Source organism: Panthera leo, chromosome C1, assembly GCF_018350215.1.
Source record: "Panthera leo isolate Ple1 chromosome C1, P.leo_Ple1_pat1.1, whole genome shotgun sequence".
NCBI lineage: Eukaryota > Metazoa > Chordata > Mammalia > Carnivora > Felidae > Panthera > Panthera leo.
Genome location: NC_056686.1, coordinates 54,452,049 through 54,476,711, shown reverse-complemented (window position 1 = coordinate 54,476,711; position 24,663 = coordinate 54,452,049). Strand labels below are relative to the sequence as shown.

Sequence of the window (24,663 nt, the reverse complement as noted above, 5' to 3'; positions counted from 1 at the left end):
ATCAGATGCTTTCATATATTCACTCATTCTTCCATCCGTTCCTTCAATTCTTATCCAGTAATTGTTTACTACGGGCAAGATCTGAGAACATTTTAAGAAGTAAAACTGAATGCCCCACTGCTCTACTCCTTCTTGCCATGTTTTGAAGCCTCCTCCGCCCTGACTTGTACACAATAATTTAAACCTACTATTTGTGTAGGTATATATTCCTTCTGACTAAATGGTCTTTCTCTGGCTGAAATATCTTTCCTCATCCTCTGTGATTACTTAAATCTTCTGATCCTACAAATGCCAGCTCAGCTTCCACCTCTTCCATGAAGACTAATTGCTCAAAGACCCACTGAGCTCTTCCTTCTCTAAACATGTGTGGTCCCTGTGGTCAATTTCTGGCTACACAATAGATATCCTATCAATAACAGTGGGTAGTTGAAAAACGTGTTGGCCCACTCTATAATCCTTATACATAACATAAAAATAATACTGTTTCTCTCCTTTAGGGGATAAAACAATCTTAGCTCTATGTCACTTCCCCAAGTTTTCTTGGATTTCTTTTCTCAGGAAATATGGAACCCAAGCAATAGACTTGTAGTCAGTTTCATCTTTCTTTACCTTCCAAACCGAATCTGTCAAGGTAGGTAGGGCTGGACAGGGGTTGGCAAGTCCCCTCCTGCATTGAGCCTGCACAGTTTAGAGGTATCTGACTACCATTGCTGTTTGTCAAGGAAGATCATGGTCTGCTGGGCACATTGCTGCTAATGTTGGGGGTATGAAAATGCATTAATCTACGAAGAAAGGAGCCACAGCCACTGTCTAGCAAGATGTCTAGCAAAAGGGAACACTGGTACTCTTTGCTTCAGCATTATTAAATCCTTACTTCTAGATATTCAGTTACTTTTTCTTCAAAAAGCTCATAGAATTGCCTTTATGAATTCTTAGGAGGATAAGTCTGTGGATGCTTATACCTAACAGGAACAATGTAGGACATTTTATATTATATTTCTGTGTTATCTCTCACAGTGCTTGGGATGGTGTGGGCAATTCAGATCAGTACATGCATGTTGGGGATATACTACATACTAGATGATGAACTGGACACTTATCAGATACCGGAGATACAATAAAAAATAAAGCACCCTGTTAATTGCTTAACAATTAAATAATTTTTCAGTTGTGAGAGATGTAAAGAGAGGGTTACGCTGATATTGGGAAGCAGAGTAGAAATGCCTTTCATTGTTATTAGTAACCCAATTAATAGATGTTATACATAATAAAGAACCAGTTCAAGCAGGTGCAATTATTTCTGTAAATATATTACATGTTGGATAGCTTGTATTTTAAAGAGGATGGGCAGTTATGCAAAACAGATCACAACTACTCACATCTAATGCTGGCGTAGAAAGAAGAACATGGGTTGACTGGGCTACATCAGCAGCATGTAGGCTGTTATGATACGCCACATCAGAATGGTAATGGTCTTCTAAAGTCATCATGTAGGTTACAAATGTATCAGATGAGATTTTGAATGTCTTTAGGAGGTCTCTTTCCTATGTAGTAAAATGGATTAGAAAATAAATAAGTGGATGTCCAAAAATGAAGAAAAGTCAAAGTAAACTGGGATGGAAAAAAAAAATCATTAAGAGCCATCTAATTGAATAAGCAATACTCTCTCCTTTTTACTCACCTGGAATATGGCATACATGATGCATGTGAGGGGCCTATTGTGTGAATATCCAGCCACATTGAAGATGTTAAGGCCCCATTTGTTCAGATCTTCCAGCTCCTATGATCAAAATTAGAGGAATTTAGGAATAAGTACAGTTTTATCAGCATATGTCATTATTTTTATTTAGTTTTTGGACAATGGCTGGCTAAGTCTTTAGAGTGTCTATTTAGAGTATTCTATTTGCATGAAGATTCGAAGATGGAATGGCCTAGGAGGTTGGGTGCCCTCTACATTTTAGTTACATGTTTCTGTATATTTTTTCAGAAAAAGGAGAGTGTGTGTCTAATTTACAGATTTAGTTGTTGACCTGTATTTGCCACATCAGTCCTCAACCAAGCTGTATTCAGAGGTAGCTGCAAGTGGCTAGAAGTCCCTCTGGCTCCATTTCCCTGTCTCTCTTCTTCACTGATCACTGGCCCATTAGTAACAGCTAAAAAACGATCTCAGGGGAACTGCTTTGCCCTTTGGTTAGTATCACAAAGGGCCAGGTACGGGAGAGTCAGCTGCTAGAATGTGCAGAAGTTAACCCGACTTTAATGTAAAAGGTCATGAAAAACGCCAACCGCGGATTATTCCATCTTAGAGCTCTTGGGCTACACATAGACCTGGGAGAAACATTATTCAGTCCTGTGTTGTGGGATTATTCCAAGATTATGATTAAAGGAGTAATTTATTCCATTCTGAATTCTTGCCCGGAATAAGGGATCCAGGCTCTCCCCCGGGGCTTGCCCCAGTGTGAGATCAACCTTGCTGTAATGGTATCTCTCAGAAAGTCTCACTGAATGTCTGTTTGCTCACAGCAAGGTCATCGCCTAGTGTCACAAGGCCAAGATGAGCTTGGGGTCACCTTAGGCGCCCCACTGGGGGACGGGTGAATTCTTTCTGTGCCTTCCTCCACAGTGGGGTTTGGGCTCTGAGTCAGTGCTATCAATCTTTCTCATTTCTTCTCTGGCTCTGCCAATCAGTGCAGATTCTTCAACTAGTCCTTGGCATATAGTACTGGATCTGTCCTCTGGGACAATTCAATCCTGTCTGTGGCCTCCCTATGGATTCTCCCTGTGTGTCTTCGGTAGGATTCTCATTCATGAGGAACTTCCATTTACAAATCCAGCTCAGAATTAAAAAAATAAAAGGTCCTTTGTTGTAGAAAAAGGGTCTTGAATTAGGTGCCCAGCAATGGACAAAGAGGCCACACCGGCCTTCTTATCGTCCAATTTAATAACAAAGCCAACATGATCACTGCTGTTTTCTAGTAGATAGTTTTGGGCAGCTGCCTGCTGGAGAGCAGAGAACTACATACACCCCCAGCTCATGCATACCTTGGCCAGATGATCTTCATTTTCTGTGTTGACTCCAAAGCGTGAGATGCTTGTATTGTTTAAGCTTGAACTGTGCATCAGTTTTTTCACTCCGCTTATCTGCGTCATGAGCTGTTGCTTTTTCTTTTTCTCTCTGTCCTTCTGGGTAGGTGATGGAATCTCCACATCATTCTGCTTGTCTGCAACAAAGGGAGACAGTTTTCAGCCCACGTGTGCCAATGAGAACCCACTACAATATGCAAAACAACTTCTAATGTCCTGTAATGGATTTTACATCTTATAAAGGACTGCCATACATTATCTCACTTGATCTCCAGGACAATCCATCAGGTGGATGGGGAAAATAGAATTTTTTGCTCCATTTTATTGCTAAGAAAACTGAGGTCTAGAGGAGCTAAATAAATTGAGCAGTGGCGGAGGCAGGACTCAATCCCATACCTTCTATTTGTAGTGTAATTTAGAATTATACTTCTATATTTTCAAGGGAGGTCATCAGTATTTATATGTCAATTTTTTAAGTAAATAACTTACATGTTTGTATAATAGAAAAGGTTCATGCAGCCAAACTCAGGTGCATAAAAACTTTATGTTCTGCTCATTTGATTATATTTGTATTAATTTTTTTAATTTAAAAAACCCACACAACTTTAACTGGATATGACATCATTTCAGCGTAGATGAGCTGTATATAAGTGAGGTAAACAAATGGTTTGTAATCTTCAAATAAATATGTTAAACATTGGCTTATTACACCACCATTTGAGGTTTAGAGGAAAACTATATCAGTTTTACTTCATGCTTTATTTGTATTCATTCTACTAATTAATAATAAACAATGCCTCTCGTTTATAACAGACATTAGATTTATTAAAATATTTATGCTTGTTAAATATTTATGCTGACCTCATTTAATCATTAAAAAAAAATTCTGCTACAACAAGGTAATAGCAGAGGAAGGATTAGCGACGAAAACATCTACCTTCCTATAGAGGTTCTTTCCTCTATTTCATGCTATTAAAAGTATCAGCAACCGAATATTCCATTCCACTTCACAGGGGCCTTTATCCTGAGTACTTCCAAAAAATGCACAAATTCTTTCAGGCCACAGGGATGCTTGTGTGTGCACTGAGGCAGTAATTTATTAAACTGCTTCAACAGCTACTTCATTGAACTAAATGACACCCTGTGGCTGAAAGAGTTAATGCAGCTTTCCCAAGGTCCTGCATCCATCTCTGCTTGTTACAGTAAAAATGAGGACAAAGACAACTTCTCTATTTGAAAATGACATGGTTCCAGATGGCATGCTGGGACCCAGACTATTTGCTTTCAACTCTTGCAAGATGATGGCATAGTCACATGTTTTCCCCAGAGACCTCTGCCTGCTTCCAGGGCCCCGTGGACAACTCATCAAAGCAAAGCAAGCACAGGGAGACAGAAGCAGTGCCATGGACGCATCAACACCGGGAGCAGAGGTATTCTCTGTCCCTAGTGTCCCCTTATTATCTTCAGATGCCAGAAGCTCCTAGACTCATCTGTCTATGACTTTTGCCTAGGCAAGAATTTTAGTGGTCATTTCAGTTGGTTTAGGGGTTTCCAACCTGGTTCAGCATCAGAAGCACCCAGGGAACTTTAGAAAAATATGAGCCCCACCCAGTCCTACTGAATTAGTATTTTTAAAAAGGCTTCCTAAGTGACACTGACGATCAGAGCCAGGTTTGGGAACCAATAATAATCCCACACCCTCACTTTTCAGATGAAGTCAGCAATCTGCCCAAGCTCAAAGGGCAATTTATTCAACAGATATTTATTTTGCAATTACTCAGTTCCAGACACAGTGACTTAATAGCATACATGGAACCCAGGCCCTGAGGTTCCTGTTACAAATTTCTTTCTGGTCTCACAATCTCTGGCAAAAAACCCACTATATATCATATTATTCTTGACATTACTTTTCTCTCTGTCACTTCACTCCTAATAATTACTACTTCTTGCTAGAACGAAAGGCCACAATAGCCCGTGCCTTTCCCGACGACAGTGCTTTGCCATTCCTCATGTCTGATTAAAGAGACTGTTAGATTCCCCTATGCTGCTGCAGATGTAAAAAGCTCTAGTGGGACCGGCAGCTTTCCCCTGTGTTAACTAAAGATTCCTTGCAGCAGCCAGTAATTGAGCTGAACCACTACTGTGTCTGGAACATTACAATAAAGAAGAAAGTCATTATTCACAGATAGCACCAACTTGACACTAATGGGTGTTTCCCTGTACAGGCACTGGGACAACTGACAGGCTTCCCTATTCCTATTCTGAATTCCTCTGTTAAAAGCTTAGCCGGTGTAATGTAGAAATAACCTGAAACACAGACTTAAAGAATCGCCATAAACACAGTGAATTTACACTTACAGAACAGTTAGAATACAGTGGAGAAATAGCGGATAAGCATAAAACAAATAAAAAAAAAACAACAGATGCAAAAAATGGTCATGTCAAAACTCTGCTAATGGCATAACTGGAGGTGTTTTTCTTATTAGAGCACAGCATTTAATCATGCAAAATTTCTAAATTCTTTTCCTTGCATCGTTGAAATTCCATGTTCTACTCTTTGAGACACAGTAGGGGATTTAAAAGAATGACTTTTCTCTGTTTGTAAAAATATTTACTAAATTATAATATCATATCTAGATATCTTGCTGTACCTACGCTTCCTCCCTGTAGTTCCTGTCTCACTTCCTCTCACTTCTCCAAGCAACCTGGAGCTCATGATCCTATAAGCATCAGTAAGTGCCTGGTTGGAAAATGGACTTTTGCTGCCTTCCAACTCCTCCATCTAGACACCGTCCTTTAGATGGAAACAGCACAAGTTTCACAGATCACTGGAGTAAGGGATCCCCTCCTTCCCAGATGATGCATTTTAATGTTCAATGACTCTTACTGTAATAATGCTCTTTAATTTTCACTTAAAGCGCTTAAGGTCTTCTCATATTTTGCTAAGATGGTTGCCGTGCTCTGATAAGACCCTCTTATATTACTGGGAACTGTTAATAAACATATTTTATTTTTTAGGTCCAACAATCTTGATTCCTACAGACTGTTCTCCAAAAGAATATACCTATTATGTAAATGCCCTTAAACGTGATGGTCTGAGTTCCTAACAGCCTTCTTTCCTAGTTAAAGAAGTGACAGGGTATTTAGGTCTGGGAGTCAAGAGGGCAAAGCCTTAGCTCTGGCTCAGGAACAGAATAGCCAGGTAATCTTGACTAGGTTCCTTTGCCCTTCTGAGCCCGCTTTCTCTCTAGTAAAATGGGGGAATTGGACGACAAGGCCATGAGGGTCCTTTGCGGATCTGACAGTTTACAAAGAAAGATGCATTCATGCTTCTTCTCCAGGGACATTCACCCACAAGACAGGATTCAGAGTTCCATGTCTTGCATTTGCAGTTTGGAAGCAAGTCTGGTTTGTTTGCTCTTCGGGATTGTCAAATTGCAAGCCTACAGTCTATTACAGAGAATCCAGACTGCCAGGTATGTCTTAACAGAACTGAAAGACTCAGTCTGTAGCACAGTCCTAGAATGGTAGAGTTGGAAGGGATCTGGATGCCATCTATTCCAGTGCTCCCATTGTAAGATGAGGCAAATAATGTATCTTTGTTTATATGACTGATTTTTTTCTCCCTATATTTTCCCAAGAATATTTAAAATTTTAATCTGTCTGGTCTGTTTGATCAGGTCTACTTTGCACACACACACACACACACACACACACACACACACACACCTTCCTAAGGCTGAGTCTATAAGAATTGAGATTCTAACACCTTCCCCAACAACTTGTTCTTGATAATTTAATTTTTTGGACTAATGAGAAGCAAAAATTGCTTTTCCTCAACAGATGTGCCAAATGGCAAATGAAATATTCAAGAGAGAGTTGACCTTTGCCTGTTCTTGAGACACACAATGTTGACCCTGAGAGCTCATCTTTAATATCTTATCAGCTTTCTCACTTAATAGCCTACGATGATAAGAAAGATTAGTATGCTGAACAATTCTTGCCTTCCTTGGCAAGCTGATGGTGAAAGGGACTACAAGTGTAAGACAGCTGCCTCTGCACAGTCTCGGATGACAAAGGGCTCATGCCACCTTATTCCAGTCCTGAGAGTCTCTTCTGAGAAGACAGATAAGCCCTGGCATTCTATTTTTTTTTTTAAGTTTTTTAATGTTTATTTATTTTTGAGAGAGAGGGAGACAGAGACAGAGCGTGAGCGGGGGAGGGACAGAGAGAGAGGGAGACACAGACACAGAATCCGAAGCAGGCTGCAGCCTCTGAGCTGTCAGCACAGAGACAGACCGACACAGGGCTCGAACTCACAAACCATGAGATCATGACTTGAGCCGAAGTCGGATGCTTAACCAACTGAGCCACCCAGGCACCCCAGCTTTGGCATTTTAAAATGCAATGTTTATGAGCACAAAAATGAGTTCTTGCACTAATCAAGATTTTCTTCTTCTCTCCCATAGTCATTAACCTGGAGAATGTACGACTGTAACTGGGTGTTGCACAGAGCAGAGCACATTTGAAATGGACAGTGGAGGATGACTGTCTTCAAAGGAATGAAGGGGGTTAATGCATAAGAAAAGCATCAGTATATAGCACTTTGTGTTCAGTTAGATGCTAGGTCTCCTTGGAGCTGGGATATATGAAAATTCTTCTCCTTTGTTCCTTGACCAAAGTGTTGTAACCGCAGCTGGAGAGAACCAGGTGCCGAAGGCACCCACATACTGGAAACAGTTGGAAAAGCACTTGTTAATCGTGCCTCTGCCCGTCCGCTGCAGAGCACTGCCCTGAGCTCTGCACTGGGCTGATCAGAGATTGATTGGCTGACAGCAGAAACTGCTCTGGCATTAGAGAAACAGGACTGAGTTGTTTTTTTTTTTGTTTTGTTTTTTTTTTAAATAAAACCAGAAGAGGTGTGTGTTTCCATAAGGCCCCAAAGCAAATGTTCATGGATTTAATGATGTGTAGCTATGCCAAAAAGAAGGGAGGTGTGATGTTCAGCTGTAAGAATGGGTCATTTCCCTGCATAGTGGAGTTCGGTAAAGGAGCATAATTCAGCAGTATTTGAAAGTCAACAGAATCAGAATCTAGATGCTACCCATTTACCTTGAAGGACAGATTCGCCTATCCCACATATCTTTATTAAAGAAAAAAGTAATCCAAATACGGTCACTATATCACCATACAATAGAATGGCTTTAAACATGAGCTCAGAAATCCCTAGTATCACACAGGATGCCTGACAGTAGTTGAGGATCTTTGATGCAAATCGTTTCTGTCAGTGTCATGAGTTAAATACCAGCAATGTGACAACAGAGCACAATAGATCAAAACATCAGATTGGGAAGATAAGGATGCAGCTTGCAGAAAGCCAAATCTTTCAGAGATGTGAACATTCTTTTCTTTCCATTTATCTTTATGAAATAACTCAGCAAAGCAATAGTCAAATTATTTCCAAAGCTTATTCCTCTGGGCCAAATCACCACACAGTTATTCTCCAACCACATCTCTTACAAACCACCTAAGAGGAAATCTTTTGCTCAAAGCCCACTTATTGGCAGAATTTAAAGAATACCATGTCAAAAGAGCCAATAGGGTGGCCCCTCAGATTTAGATGACTGAACACCCGCCCCCACCCCACCTTTCAGATGTCTTGGCCATGATGGAAGGGGGTGGGTGGATAAGGGGTGACCTGAGGTTCAAAGAAATACAATTAGCCTATAATAACCTTCTGTCTTTGATGGGTATTTTCAATCTTTTCTTCTGTTTGTAACATCTTTCTGCTAGTTTTTTTTAACCTTAAATGTTGTCCTTAGTTCTTACTGAAAATGGCTTTTTCTGTAACTTCACCCCATTCCAGACTCACACAGGGATGTCACTGATGGGTTGCAGAGATTAATACTGAAAAATCTCAATTACGAAACAGGTTTCCCAGTTAATATCTTACCTAAGAAAGTATTTGAAATGTATTCAGAAACCTGGTTCCCTGATCGGCTCATCTCTGAGAGGTGTGTCAGCTCCCGGTTCAGCATTCTCTTGAACTGTGTGAAGAAGAAAAATGTGTTAACCACCTAAAAAAATAGCAAATGATCACTTCAGATATTTTCAACTTTACTAAGAACCAAGAGATTGGAGGAGCAGGTATCATTAAATAAATGATACTGTTTCTGCAAAGTACAAAGCCTCCTTAATGTGAAATCATTCCAACGTCACCTTAGGGAAAAGAGGTTTTCTTAAGATTTGTTAGAATTAACATCTGATTTCTTTTGAAGACGCAAACGTAGGAAAAGGGATTTTAATAGAAGTCATGATAATTTCACTTGAAAATGTAACAACTTTTAAAATATATTTATTGGAAATTAACTCGAAAATACCATGTGAGAGGAGATATATGTAAAAAGTTTAGGAGAAAACTGAGGAAAAAAAGATGCATCCTTTACAAATAGAGCTGCATAAAGAGAATAGCATTAAAATACAGCACAGTCTATTTACATACAATGTAATATAACATGCTATTATTTTACACTAAGCAGCCTCAGTGGGCTCAGTGACAACACAAATGAAATCATTACAGATGTTTGCTACTTCACAGAAAGCGTACAGATGTAAATGTTTCACATTCTATCAAAGACACATAACAGAATCAAATTAACCCACCTTGATGTAACCCCAAGATACAGATAACAAATAGTTTGCCTCAGGCATTTTGGAAAGCTCTCCTCGCCACAATCCACAAATCCCTTGGAAAGAATTCACTGTTCTGAGAGAGCAGTCCCGAGAAAGGATGGGGAAAGCCTTGCAGGTTCAGTGGTAAAATAATCAAAGCTTATAAAAGACAAAGTCTCCAAAATTTAGGGCATTTCCTAATCCAAACAAAGCCCATCTTCACACTCCATTCTTACAAGAAGCCTACGCTCCCTGCTTCTTTCCTGGCAGAGAGAGTAATGAAATCAGGAATTGCACGAAGGAGCAAGAGCCTGTCTAAATGTATTCAGCTGGCTGGTTTGCAGCCCTTATGAATTATGAATAGTCCTGGTGGCCGAAGGGGTTTCCACTCTAGATTAGTCCTGCTCAGCTGAACTCTGCAAGGAAGGAGCAATTCTTCTTTCCTGTGGGGTTGCCAGACTGGGAAACACAGCCATCTTTTAAAAAGGAGAAGATTAAAATGGAGGAAGCCCCATGAATATTTAAGTAAATCCGAAGTCCCTACCCTCCCCCATTTCAACTAGGTGTTCTTAACCCTCTCTCCACTGCAGAGACCGCCCTCTCTGCACTCAGCCACTCTAACGTTTTCAAAGTGATGGTGCATTGGATTCATTTACTTCCTAAACATTTTTTAAAAACTGAGAACAGGTTAGAACTGTGGCTGTCTTCAGACTAGGCTTTCAGAACACAAGTACTTTTTTAAAAGCTAGCTTTTTGGAGGATTTTTTGCACACCAACAGTGTGTGCCGATGCATTCAGCCTTCTTTCACAATCAAACAGGAATACAATTCACGCACTTCATTTAAAAAATCATTTGCAGAATGCCATTTTCTCCACTGCATCAGCTCACTAATATGCATATTAGATTGCATTCGACAAATGAATTAAACACATTTCACCTTTTCAATCTAGGATCTGGAATGTGTTAGGAAACGTAAGCTATCATTTGCTGCAGGCATGGTGAATTTTTTTGGGTTATGAATGACTATGCTGTTTTGGTATTTTAGTGTTAAACATCTTCTAATTCATGTTAGAAATATCTAGGAGTTAAATTAATTTTCATTTCATTCTAGCAATCTAGGACATGTTGAGAAAGTCATTCCCTTCCTGTAGACTCTCTCAATCTCTCTCTCTCCCTCCCTCCCTCCCTTCCTCCTCCGCCCCCTTTCCCGTGTCAGCATTAGACAGCACAGGCTAGAGGAAAGTCTAAGACCAGAGCCCTAATGCAGTGAGCTTCCTAGGCCCATCCCACCCCCCTTCTTCTCCCTCCTCTCTGTTACCCCACCCTTGGACTCCCAGAAGTTCAAGTACAGCATGTTAAAGCAATAGCAAAGCACCATGGCAACAGCCCCCACACGCAATTGGCTCTCTTTCCTGTGAGGCATTCTCCTTTCAAATGAGCATCCTGCACCAACAATGGCTTCACTTCAAGCATCCAAGCCCCTGTCATGCCACTGCCTGTGCCCAGGAGACCCAGCCTTTCTAGCTGAAGGCAACGCAGCTTAGCATTGTTGCCTCCCGGCCCACCGCACTCCGCTTTGTCCTCAAAGAGGTTCTGGGGAGCCCTGCTTGCGTATGTGTGTTTTCCCACGATACAATATGTTAGTAACAATAACCAGGGATCCCTGGGTCAATGGTCTCAGCCAGTGTATTTTAGCTACTGAACCTCTATGCAGTTTTGAACGCCAGGTGAATTGTGTAAGTTCTAAGCTATTTATTTTTTTAAGACATACCTACTTGGTCATGATGGCCTCTCATTTTTACTTCTCAAAAGTCAGGCACTTACACTAAAGACTTAGAAGCTGGAAAAGGCAGGATTCTATGCTCTGATTAAGCAGCTAAGTTCTGGCAAAGGAGGAAACTTAACTTGAAGCACTGTAAAAATATCTTGAAAAAAAGCACATAGACAGATGATTCCTTTAACTATATCTCTGCATAAGACTTAGCCAAATGTAACATTCAAACACCCCATCCTCATTTTGGTTCCTTTGGCCTGTGAAATACTTAGGAAGATTTTAGACTCAATCACATTTGTACTAGATCAAACAAAACCATTTTATCATGTATTAGATAAATATTTATTGAACATCTAAAACATACCAGGCAAAGCATTAAAGATAGAGCAGTAAAAAAAAAAAAAAAAAAAAAAAGGGAGGGGGAAACCCCTTTTAATGCTTTTAATGAACTTCTATCCTAGTAGAAATAGTCAGATGAAGTAAGGCATGTGAGTTAACCACAACAGTTAACAGTCTGGACAGAGAGGGGCTGGTTCTTTATTAGTCATATTGGCTCCTTAGCTCAGAATATAGAAGCAGGTAGAAATTCAATAATAAAAGTCTCAGAAGGGAAAAACTTTTCTCCTTCCTCTCTTTCTTTGACCTTCCATTGCCACAAAATCCTGTTGGGATATACTGCCATTCAGGCTCAGTGTGGGGGCAGGGAAGTGCCTCTCAGCTACAGGGCTGAGAATAAGCCAAACTCCTCACCTTTCCTGTATTGCTTAGGGAAGGAGTAAGCTACAGAAGAAGCGAGAGATGAATATCACCTCCCTCCTTCTCATGCTTACAGATGGCCAATGCCACCAAAAACAAAGTCGTCCTGAGGTAACCATAAAACACATTAACTCGATGAAGTACGCAAATGGAGGTCACGCCGGGTCAGAAGCTGACCCAGTCCTAAAATGTTGCTTAGCAACAACCTGTGGTTTTCCTCCTCCATAAGGGAGGGCCCAACCACACTGACTAAGGCGATCATCGCTCTCATCAAAAAGCATTTATGACGAGCCCACTTATGTTGGGCTCTGTATAAACTAAGAAAGGCAGACCTGGCCTTCAAGGAGCAGACAGGGCTATCTTTTACATTCTAATAAGGTAGAGGACAATTAGAATGGTTTGTGCTGGCCTGTGTGATGAAACACACCAAGGAGTAGAGCGGGATATGAACTGTGCTTGAGATACGCAGGCCGAGGAGACAGTTGGAGAATTTGGCTTAGTTGGGTTTTCAGGGTCAGACTCCCATATGAAGGCTATTTCTGTTGAGCCAGAGACAGCCACAATGTAGTACACAAATCCTTTCATTCTTAGCTCTCTTAACAGTCCTGTGAAGTCACTTCACCTCTCATACATAAAATGAAAATGATGCATGGTTTTCGGCCCTCAGCCTTTCAATCCGAACCTGTCATGATTCTACGATAAGTTCTGTGGCAGCCTCCCACAGTCTGGACACGATACTTACCAGCAACTGATATTTCCCAGAAAATAAAACTCTCTCAACACTACTGAGAAAAACAACCCAAATTGGAAATGCTTCAGTCTGTAAGAATAAGTCACCAGCAACAGAAAAGAAGCATTTCTCATGCCTCCAGTTTGATACTCTAACACTCTTGGAATCTCCCTGTCTACTTAGCGAGTTGTGTGTTCCGCCCAGATAGGAAGGTAAAACAGCTATACTGAGTGAAACTGTGTCCCAAGCAGTTACAGGATTGAAAGGGAATGGACATTATTTACTTTGTCAAATGCAGTAGAGAAATCCACAAACAGGAGTGTACTATGTCAAAGATAAATGTGTCTTTACTACCTAATGTACACAGATCCTATTTTTCTGTTAAGAATCTGCCTTCACAAGAAAACCCTGTTAAAGCCTACCTAGAAATAATGTCCCCAGAGGAAATGGCTAGAGCCCCTTTTGAGCACAGACAAGCAGTTTGTGAATGGACCCTTAGTAACACAAATTCCTCCAAGGCCTCCTAAAGCTTACGCCCAACACTAGATTTGTGAACACCGCTAGAAATTGCAATTATTTTTTGAAAATGGAAAAAGATATTATTCTCTGTAAGTGATTTAATCTTGCTTGCCTAGGATATATCTTCTTTATAAAATCAAAGGTGAATGTTTTCAAATAGGCTACCTTTCAGAGTGGGAAGTTATTTAAAATACATAATAGCAAAGGCTGAAATTCAATTACACTTGATAGGAACATTTTGTTTTATGAGTTTAATTTTTGATTTCACTTCAATGCTACATACGGAGGTTATTTTCTACTGAGCCATTTTTTTTTTTTTGTGGAATGATGGAACATTTGATCACTTTTCTATATTTTTCACGAGTGTTCTGGTTTGAGCTTTGTGCAGAGATCCACAGGCAACCTAGGAGCTCTCCTGGTAAAGAGTTTTTAGTTACACTAATTGCACAGGAGGCTTAATGTAGAAGGATCTCAGAGATTCACCCCAGTTCTAAAACTTGGTGGTTTTATGTTTGTAAGACATAAATTCGGAAGAGTAAGAACACCAGGGGCTAGTATCAAGCACATGGAAGAGCTACTTTTAAGACTAATCTGGGCTTGCGAGGGGGGGGTGGGGGTGACCTGAGTTTCACTGAGGAGTGAATCTTTAGTGATCCAATCTATCTTCAGCCTATCAAAAACTAGGTAAACAGGCACCTTCCTCTTATTGATAACCTCATGCTGAAGTCTGAAGGTGAAAACTGTGTGGATTAAAAAAAAAAAAAAGAAAAAAAGAAAAAAAAAAGAGCCAAAGAGAGGAAGACTGCTCCAGCAGTTCCCCTGTGGGTGGCCGTCTACGCAGGAGCCCATCTGTGAGACAGGCGCCTTATTGTGTGGGACCTTCCTGTTTTTGCAGTATGAAACAACTACCAAAGTCATTAAAGTCACAATGACTTTATTAGGGACTAAATTTTGACTCACATTTTACACTCTGTTAGTCACAACTTAATCAGAATTCCCGGGCATCAGGAAAGCAAGGGGGCTGAAAATTCCTCCTCAGAATGCTAGCAGTGGTAGAGGAAGTTGCAACCGCAGCACACAGTTCAGTGAAATGTGCAAGTAAGGAGGGCTCCGGTCTCTGTGCAAGATAAACTGAGTTTTGGGGGAGCTCAGGTTGTTTTCAGTGATGGACACAGTTTCTTTAGTTATAAAATGGCTACCTTCTAGGAGCCATTTTATTTCAACATTGCTTTCTTCATACCCCTAATTTTACATGCAAAGAAGACCCAAAGAAGTGAAGAATTCTAATTTCTAAGCACCTATACTTTCCTTTACCAAATCTGATGTAAACAAAAGGCAGGGATAGAGCGTACTTTCTGTGGAACCCTTTATCAAACTCACAATTTCCACAGTTCTTAACATTTCAGATTATCTGACAGTAAGCATCTCATCTCCTGTCTCCTTTTTTATCTTTCCCTCTCTATCATCCGTTTGAAACGTGATGTCACAGTTTCTTTAATGACCTGTCTGTCTTATTTGAGAGGCAAATGGAATTGAACTGAGTGAATAGGTAATAGGGTTCAGGATGGAAGAACATGCCATTCATTGTCCACTAACATCTACTAAAATAGAAACTACAGTTCCATGGTGGGCCATCCCAGAAGACAAGCGCTGCCGTGCCAATATTCTGGAGCAAACCCTCAGTACACCAGGGGATAACGTTAGGTCATTCTAACTGTCCCTGTGCCACATCAGAAAGAAATCCATCTAAACATACTAGAATTGAGTGATTCTCTTCTTCACTGCCCAGGGGTGTAGTGAACCATAGAAATATGTAATGAAAAACAAGCATGAACATCTCTAGGATATTCTGCAACAAAACATTGGCATTTATCATGAAGCTAAAATTGAATAAATTCTACTTGCTGGTTAAAGGACAAATATCTGCTCCAGTGACATTTAAAATTAAAAAAAAAAATTTTTTTAAGTTTCTTTATTTTTGACAGAGACAGAGTGTGAGCATGAGTTGGGGAGGGGCAGAGAGACAGAGAGGGAGACAGAGAATCCGAAGCAGGCTCCAGGCTCCAAGCTGTCAGCACAGAGGCCAACGCGGGGCTCAAACTCACGAACTGTGAGATCACGACCTGGGCCGAAGTCGGACGCTTAACCGACTGAGCCACCCAGGCGCCCCTGCTCCAGTGACATTTTAAAAGAAGGACAAACCATTAGTGCTTTCATACATTGAATTGACAAAAACTCAGTGAGAATTTAAATACAACACTTTACAACTTGACAGCAGGGCTTGAACGGCCCTCAAAATTAAGTGTTTCTTCCTACCTATTTATCCTCTTTGCTGCTGTCCGTTTTTCCTGGAATTTCTGAAAACATTTTAAGAGGAGATATGGTATACACTATTGGGACACTAAAAAATGGACCTCTTCTATACCCAAAGTAATTCCCATAAGAATGTTTAGAGAAATTTCTCATGACTTAACGTTCTCTTAATTCTTAAAGCTGCTGCAGTGACACAATTAAATAGACAAAATATTAAAGACATATTTAAATTTTAGGTAAACATTTTTTTTTTTTTAGTATAAGTGTGTTCTAGATATTGCAGGTCCCAAATATCCCATAAAGAGACTGGATTTCAAAATTATATACCCTGTCAGGTGTAGAGGTATTGTATATTTTTAGATAATTTAAAATGTTCAAACTTGTTCTTTTTGACAGAGGTCTTTCCTTCTGGTAAGAAACACAGCAACACTGCATCTGTTATTGGAGCTTCACAATTGCATTTTATATATTTGACCCTTACCTTTTAATCTGGCTAATAATGGAAATAGACCAAAAAAAAAGATACTTTGGCAAATTTGGGCGTTGGCCTGACAAAAGATAGCAAAGGCCTTTCTTTAACAGATGACAAAAATCCTTGCAGCAACTAAGAAAAATCAAGGAATCAAAGTACACTATTTAGTTACCCTTTTGTTTTTGCATTTAAGCTGTCTACAATTTTTTTTTCTCTGCATAATGGCTAATATTTAACCTCAAGCTTCTAAAGCAAGTTCTAAGGCCATGGGAGCGTTAATGTGATTCCAAAGCAGATGACTAAGGTTTCTGTTGAACCATTTCACAGCAAGAAGTTCTATAACTTACTATACTTTTAAAATTAGAAAACTTACCATAGGTCACCATCCAGTCTAGTGTCCTCTACTGACTAGCAGAAAACAGGACCTTCATATCTGACTTGAAAGCCAGTGACACAGAACAGGAAAATTGCCCCCCAAACATGTGCTTTCTTTTTATAACTCCATAAGTATTGGTCATGATTCTCTTTAAGAATTGATACCCACTTTTACTGGACCATCTCCTGGCTTGTTTAAAATTCTGCACTATGTATAACCTTATTAGAATTCCCAATATTTTTGCAGCCACAAAAATCTACCCTAGCTGGTTTTTGAGATTACTCCTCTAATCCTTCAAATACATCATGTGGCATATATTGTGTTTTAAATTAATTATATTGATTTCAGCTAACTATGGTCACATACCCTTTGAGATAAAAGACAATGTGATGCTTCAAAGCCTGCTGTGGAAATCATTACTTCTGGGTTAACAACTTCCCAGGGCTGGGATAGGCCTCCAGTCTGGAAATTTCCAGGATCACCTCTAGGGACCATCGAATAAATAAAGGGAATCCATGGGCTACACAGACACATCATTTCATTCCCTGAATAAATGATCAGTTTTGGCATTTTGGAATCCCTACAATAGACTCTGCATTTGCGAACTGAGAAGAATGTGCCACAGGTGGGAGACTTGAACATAGTTTTGAACTATATAAAGGATAAAAACGGTGGTCGTAAACTAATTTTATTCTATAAAAATTTTTATCACACATTTCATTTTCTTTTTTTTTTTTTTTTAATTTTTTTTTTCAACGTTTTTTATTTATTTTGGGGACAGAGAGAGACAGAGCATGAACGGGGGAGGGGCAGAGAGAGAGGGAGACACAGAATTGGAAACAGGCTCCAGGCTCCGAGCCATCAGCCCAGAGCCTGACGCGGGGCTCGAACTCACGGACCGCGAGATCGTGACCTGGCTGAAGTCGGACGCTTAACCGACTGCGCCACCCAGGCGCCCCTCATTTTCTTATTATTAGCTACCACAATTTAAAAGCGATGGATGAGTGCTTTGCACAACAGTGCACCCCCAAATATATAGTTTGCCACTTCATGGAAGGCTTATAAAAGTCATCTCAGAGTTGGATGTGTAGGTCATACACACGATGTAGAGGGGGGTTCTGATTACAGCTGGCCTTACCAGGGAGGTCTAACAGCATAAACAGGCCTCTAACAGCAAACTCAACATCTTACTAGCATGCCATACAATCAGCTGAGCATCCAGCTGAGTCTGGAAATAAAATCCCAGTCTGAGAAACGTGGCAAGTCACTGAGTCAGAGACTAAGTTTTTCCAGCTTAAAAATGGAAGGTTAGAAATTAAACATGTAAAGCGATTGGCAAAGTGTCTGCAGCACTTGTGCTTGATTCCACAGGGTTTATACTTGAAGTTGATGCTTTGTTTCTCAGTTTTGTCTCTGAATTTTAAAAGAATCTGAGCTTATGGGACGTTCTTCGCATGGGTTTGGATTTGGGTGGAGCTTTCAGCCAGCTCTGCGGCATCTCAACCCTTCTCTTGTTGTTGACAGAGGCTGGTGTAATTAACTACACAATTCCCACAACACACTACTGCAGGTGTGATGCAGCGCTATGTCATATTGATTACATGACACACGAGTTACTCATAGAAGTTCTGGCTCTCTGGGTGACACTTCGATTATTCATCAGTCTAAGGAGTGTAAACCAGAATTGCCACAAAGATAGATGAAGCCTGTCGAATGAAACTATAACTCAAAATGGCCTTGTGTTAAAACTGTAGCTTTAAAAAATACATATATATTCTGAGATGTCCTGCTGTGGCCAACTCTATCCATTCATGATTCCATGATGTAGCCAATTTCCTCAAATTAAGTTTGGAACTGTTCAAATACTGACAAAAACCATGAATGGCCACAAGTTGCCTCGTGTAATGATAACGGCACCAAATATTCATTTTGCTCAATTGCTACAGTGGAGGTCAGTCTACTAACACATCTGAATTAATTGAATATGTGGCTGGGATAGCAGTGAGAGCAGTATCAGCAATATGTCAGAAAACACAACCAGACGATGACAGAATGACTAAGCTGCTATACTCCAGACACAACAGATATGCGGAGAGGCTGAGTTTCAGACACAACACGTGTTCATAGATATGTTCTGAGCTGCACATGCATTGCCTGTCTCCGAAGGGCTTAGATTCTTGGCCACAGGATGTAGCCTTTTCAAGAGAAAGGTAGACCAAATACCCCAACACTGAGCCAAATAACAGCCAAGGTGTGCGTCATATTTCTGTTCACAAAGAAACAGCATTTGGCCCTGATGACTTTGTTCTCTGTTGTCTGACTTTGAGTTTGGGAGAAGGCTTGGGGGCAAGAGTTTGGTGCGTCTGACGGTACTTTGAAGAGTCACTGTAAACCAGATTGGGTGGGGGGGGTTCTCATTCAGCTGAACAATTAGCAAAATGAATTGGGCATGGCAAGCAACACCGTGTTTGTGCAACAGAAAACAGGATGGCTGGGTTCTAATGGATTTGCCGCTAACAACATACATGCTTCTGGACAAATTAGATTAAGTTTCTGAGCCTCATGCAAACGATATTTGTTTGAATGCCTACCATGTGCCTAGAGCCATTTTAAATCCTGGAACTACAATAGTGAACAAGGTAGACACAATTCATGTCACCAAAAACCTTGTAGTCTAAGGGAGGAGAGGAGTAAAAGCTAAGTTCCACAACAAAAACTAAAAATCATAAACTGTGATAGCAAATTGTAAAACCAAAAAGGTACTGAGTTCAGATAATTAGAGAAGTTCTCTCCAAAGAAATTACATCTACATCTATGCTGAGGTCTAAAATACAAGAAGGGACCTTGACCGAGTTCTAGCTTCAAAAGTCTATGATTACATAGACTTGGTTTTGTTACCAAGCCATATAAGAATATAATAAATTACCCTGTGGATTTCCCTTTAATTTTTATTTTGTAATTTATTTTTTTTAATGTTTATTTATTTTTGAAAAAGAGAGAGACAGAGTGTGAGTATGGGAGGAGCAGAGAGAGAGGGAGACACAGAATCTGAAGCAGGCTGTCAGCACAGAGCCCGATGCGGGGCTCTAACCCGCGATCCATGAGATCATGACCTGACCCGAAGTTGGACGCTTAACTGACGGAGCCACCCAGGCGCCCCTCCTTTAATTTGTATTTTTAATTCATCTGGCTTTGGAGCAAAAAGAAAAAGATTTGATTCTAGGCATCACCGGTTAGTGGCTGAAGGGCTTGGACAAATCAGTGACAAATCAGTCTTGCACCCTGCTTTCACACTGAAGTGAGGATATATGAATGCTTTCCTCCTGCTGAGCATCAGAATACGATAACATGGAGAGCTCTGTGTAAGCGGGAAAGCACTCTTCAGGTATGTCTCGTTACCTTGCTACCTTGGATCTGGCAACACAAAAATAACAAAGAGCTATACACTTGGAGAAAGTGGCTGTTTATTTAATGCTCTATCCTGGTACCATAGGGAACTTTGAGAGCAAATATGCTTTAAAGTGAAGGAATGGACCTAAAAAATCCCCACAAAATGCCCCTTAACTAATGTTTCCTCAGGCAGAATCAGAGTTCTCTGGGCAAGCAGTCCTGGATCTCAGGGGCTAGATCTGAAAAGCAGTGATCAAAACAGAAAAATCTTTCCTGACTTCTTCTTCACTAATATCTCCTCTTCCTTTTTTTTTTTTTTTTCTTTTTTTTATGAGGAAGGTAGTCAGTCCCCAATCCCCATCGGAAAGATGAGGAAAAGAAGGCTGAGGCAGAATGAGCAGTGGCCCAGGTCACACATCTAGCTGAGGTTGAAATGGAGCTCTAAGAGCGGGAGGTATGCAGGCAGTAGGGAGCAGGATGGAGATCTTCCAGAGAGGGGCAGGGGCCTGTGCTGCCCCTTTTTTTCTGGGCACTGGAGATCAAACCATTCCCCCAAACCCTGCCTTTCAACAGTCTGCCAGAGTTCAACATCAGATGACTTTCTTGTTTGCTTGACTTTGGCTAACATTGAAATCAACCTCCATCCTCGTGAGTGGGGTGGGGGGATGGGAGCACTGGGAATATGCCGGGGTGGGGGGCAGGGAGGGAAGAGTTGGCCAGAGAGCCAACAGTGTGCTTGGTACAATCTAGTGCTGTTGAACCTCAAAGGCACCTCCTGCTGTGAGTGTCCCTGAGCAGCCCCTCTTCTCTCCGGCCCTGGTCCTCACCTGCCATCCACAATCTCGTCCGGCACCAGGAAGGCTCTGTCCACGTTCTCCAGCATGTATGAGAAAGAGCTCCTATTTTAATTATTTTAACCCAATATATTGTCTTACTTTAAAGAAAAAGAACCCATTCCTACCCAGGGGCTCATGTTTTTATTTATTTTTGGCAAGACTCTCTTATTTTAGGATTTACTAAAGGCTCTAAAAGCTCTTTCTTGAAAAGCAATATATGGTTTTCTAAGTTTGAAAATTTTTCTATGCCCCACCGACAATGCAGCATTAGGCAATGACCTTATTTTAATATATTTTAATACCTTAAACATATAGGAGAGAATTAACAAAACAGTGTTTTTAATTATTGTAATCAAAATTAGATAAAGTTTTGAAATTAAATCATACTGATTTAGAAATATTTAAAAAGTGTTACAATACAGCAAGGAAAAATTCAACGGCACCTCACCCTGTCACAAACATAAATAGTGTACTGGACCTGTCCAAGAAAAACATACCCATCAGTAAATGCAGATATATTTAAGTCATTCTGACTCAATTACAGAAGGTAGCTGGCAGTAGCAGTCAAATGATTAGGGGCTGTGGCAGGAAAGGCACTATGCCCTTTCACCTGGCTACATGAGTAGGTTCTGGCTGATTAAACTGACCTGTCTGGGTGGAGAGTGGGACATCTAGAGTAGGAGCTGGAGGACAATCATTAGTGATCTATCTGCGTCCCTAGCTTCTCACAATCAAATGGGCCTGTAGGAGTATACTGGAAATTCATATAACCAGTAGATAGTCTAAGTATGTTCCATGAATTTAAATTTTTTGAAAATATGAAAAAAAATTTCATTTTGAATATACTGTGCCCACTAGTGACGTCATTACCTGTCCTCGTATCTATTAAAAGTCCTCATGTCAACAAATTTCTTAAATGACCAAATCAAGAAGAATTTGGGGGAGAGATTTTTAAAACAAGAGAAACCCTAAATCGACTACCACCAATGAACAAAAGTCTTCATTAGTTTTTCCTCTTTTCTCCTAACCATTAAACAGAAATAGAGCTATGTCTCTTTGATACGTTTTAGTCCTACTACCATAAGCATAAATGGAGTCTCAAAAAATTCAAAACATGATTGTAGGCCTCAAGAGCCTGCAATCTGGAGTAAACATAAATAAAGCCTCAGAGAACTAAAATATTAACTACGATATTAACCAATAAGTTAGGTAAGAGAATGATTTAAAAAAATCTAATCAAACCGATTTGGGCCAAGTTTCAAAAAAGAAAGCCACAAAGTGTGGCATGCCAGGAGTAGGCTCTTAGTATAGGCCTGATGATGTATTTGAGCCAAAGGGAAGTCTTCAAAGCAAAAGAATACCAAGAGAAGGATAAAGGTGCATATCTCTTCATTCTCAAGTTCTCATAAAACTCTTATTGGTATTCTTTTTTTTTAAATTTTTTTTTAACGTTTATTTATTTTTGAGACAGAGAGAGACAGAGCATGAACGGGGGAGGGTCAGAGAGAGAAGGAGGCACAGAATCCGAAATAGGCTCCAGGCTCTGAGCGGTCAGCACAGAGCCCGATGTGGGGCTCGAACTCACGGACCGCAAGTCATGGCCTGAGCTGAAGTTGGACGCTTAGCCGACTGAGCCACCCAGGCGCCCCCCCCCCTTTTTTTTTTAATTGTTTTTTTAATGTTTATTTTTATTTGTATTCTTAAGCCAGGTTTTCAATAGATGTTCTGATATCAAGTGTAGAGAGGAAGTTGGAAGTCCAGTTTCGATCAATAGGACCTACTTAAAACTTGAGTATCATTTCAATTATGTGAGGATAAAAATGTTAATCCTGACTGCCTTTGTAAAATGAGATATTTTTCTGATAGTAAATAAATACATACATATACATATACACACACATATATACACACAAACATATATAGGTATATACATTGATAATATATACATACATTTTTTAAAGTTTAGTTATTTATTTTGAGAGAGAAGGAGAGAGAGAACAAAAGGGGGAGGGGCAGAGAGAAAGGCAGAGAGAGAGAGAAAAAATCCCAAGCAGGTTCTTCATTGTCAGCGCAGAGCCTGATGCGGGGCTTGAACTCACAAACTGAGATCGTGACCAGAGCCGAAGTCAGACACATAACCTACAGAGCCACCCAGGCACCCCATACATATATATATATATACGTATATATACGTATATATACGTATATATATATATTTTTTTTTTTTTAATTCAGAAATTAAAACAGCAAAAAGTGAAAAAAAAAATGCCAAGGGCACTTAAAGTAACTCATTTCAAATACTTCCTGCTAGACTTTGAGCACACAATTTTCAGGAATACTAATTTAGTTCTCTTTACTTGAAGTGATTAAGACATGTATAGCTTTTACTCAAGAAAGGTAATGAGAAGGGCAAGGAGAAGGTTAAAGATCAGTGGAAATGATAGAGGGAATGTCTCCCATCTTAACTGCAATCAGCCTTTTGCTGCAGATGAACAGCAAACTGGATTTGTAATCAGACCTGTATTTTACTACCTTAGTCTTCCATTAATTAACCTCACGACTCTGGAGAAGTCATGCCATAACGAAATTACCTTTCATTTAGATTGTGTTTTATATTTGCAAAGATCTGGAGTATATTAGATTATTTAGTCCTCATCTCTAAAATGAAGTCTTCAAAATCAATGATACCTTAGGTTCTCTTTTAGGCTTAAAGTTCTGGGATTTTGTTTAATGCAACCATGTGTGACTATAACTGGAAAGAATATATTTCAATCTTTTTTGGCTTGATTTATCAACTTTCACCATCCATACTGACCAAAGTCATTAAATAGTTGCCAAATTACCACTTCACCTTGCCCTGTCTAATCAGCTCTAGCACAGCCTATTTGGTTGAGTTGGAAAGATATTTTTATTCGATGATGACTTCTCTTCTTACTGTTTTCTTTCCAAAACAACTCATTAAAATTTACCTCTTCAGATAGCAAATGACAAAACTCTTACCCTAAATCTAAATTTTTTAAATTCATTTAATCACTTTTACGACCTGGTATCTGTACTCAAAGTTCATCTTTACAACTGCTGAAGGTTATAGCATTATGCACTATGCTGTTAGCAAAGAGTGAAGGAAACTTGGCCATTTAAAGTTTTAAAGGAATACTTTCAAGGTTGCCATACATTGAACCACTAAAAAATATAAAACGGCAAAACTGAGCCATGAAGATGAAATTTATTTTCAATACATTCACTAAACTTCAGTCTCTGAAGGCTTTAGGTTTCAGAAGTGGTATATTTTTAAGTTGCAAGTAATTAGCAGAAGGAAACACAGGACTGATGAGCAGAAATGCATGATTTATAGACTTTAAACTCTGCTCCATAAAAAGAAAAAGACTATCGGGTATTTCTTAAAGAGAAAAAGATTATCAGGCACTTCCCAAAACAGAAACAAAAGAAACAGAAGTTTTACTGTCTTCTTCATTTCTAAATAACTTAACAGTCCTTTCTTTGTGGAAACACTTGGCTACTTTAAAGTAAATCAAACAAAGGAAGTTACAGTAAAATATCCAGGAGACTAAACAGTTTGGCACCAGTTGAGGGAAACATCACGTACAAATGGGCAAGTCAGAGAGGGACTGACAGGTTCCTGAAAAATGCTAAGTGGAGAGATGTGCTGGGATGCACATCCACTATTGGCATAGTGCCTTCAAGAGCGTGAAATCTATTGACTGTGGCACAAGTCTGCC

General features: G+C 39.9%; 1 protein-coding gene across 4 annotated transcripts in view; it reads right to left on the bottom strand.

Annotated features, from left to right (window-relative positions):
- The window catches only part of PDE4B (phosphodiesterase 4B), a 435,709-nt gene that overhangs the window by 8,407 nt on the left and 402,639 nt on the right, over positions 1-24,663 (bottom strand). For all 4 annotated transcript variants that reach the window (XM_042952042.1, XM_042952043.1, XM_042952045.1 and 1 more), the window contains 4 exons: positions 9,038-9,131; positions 3,043-3,221; positions 1,682-1,780; positions 1,380-1,544 (listed from right to left, as the gene is read on the bottom strand). In XM_042952042.1, coding sequence (XP_042807976.1) covers positions 1,380-1,544; positions 1,682-1,780; positions 3,043-3,221; positions 9,038-9,131 — 537 coding nt within the window. The remainder of the gene's footprint in view (positions 1-1,379; positions 1,545-1,681; positions 1,781-3,042; positions 3,222-9,037; positions 9,132-24,663) is intronic.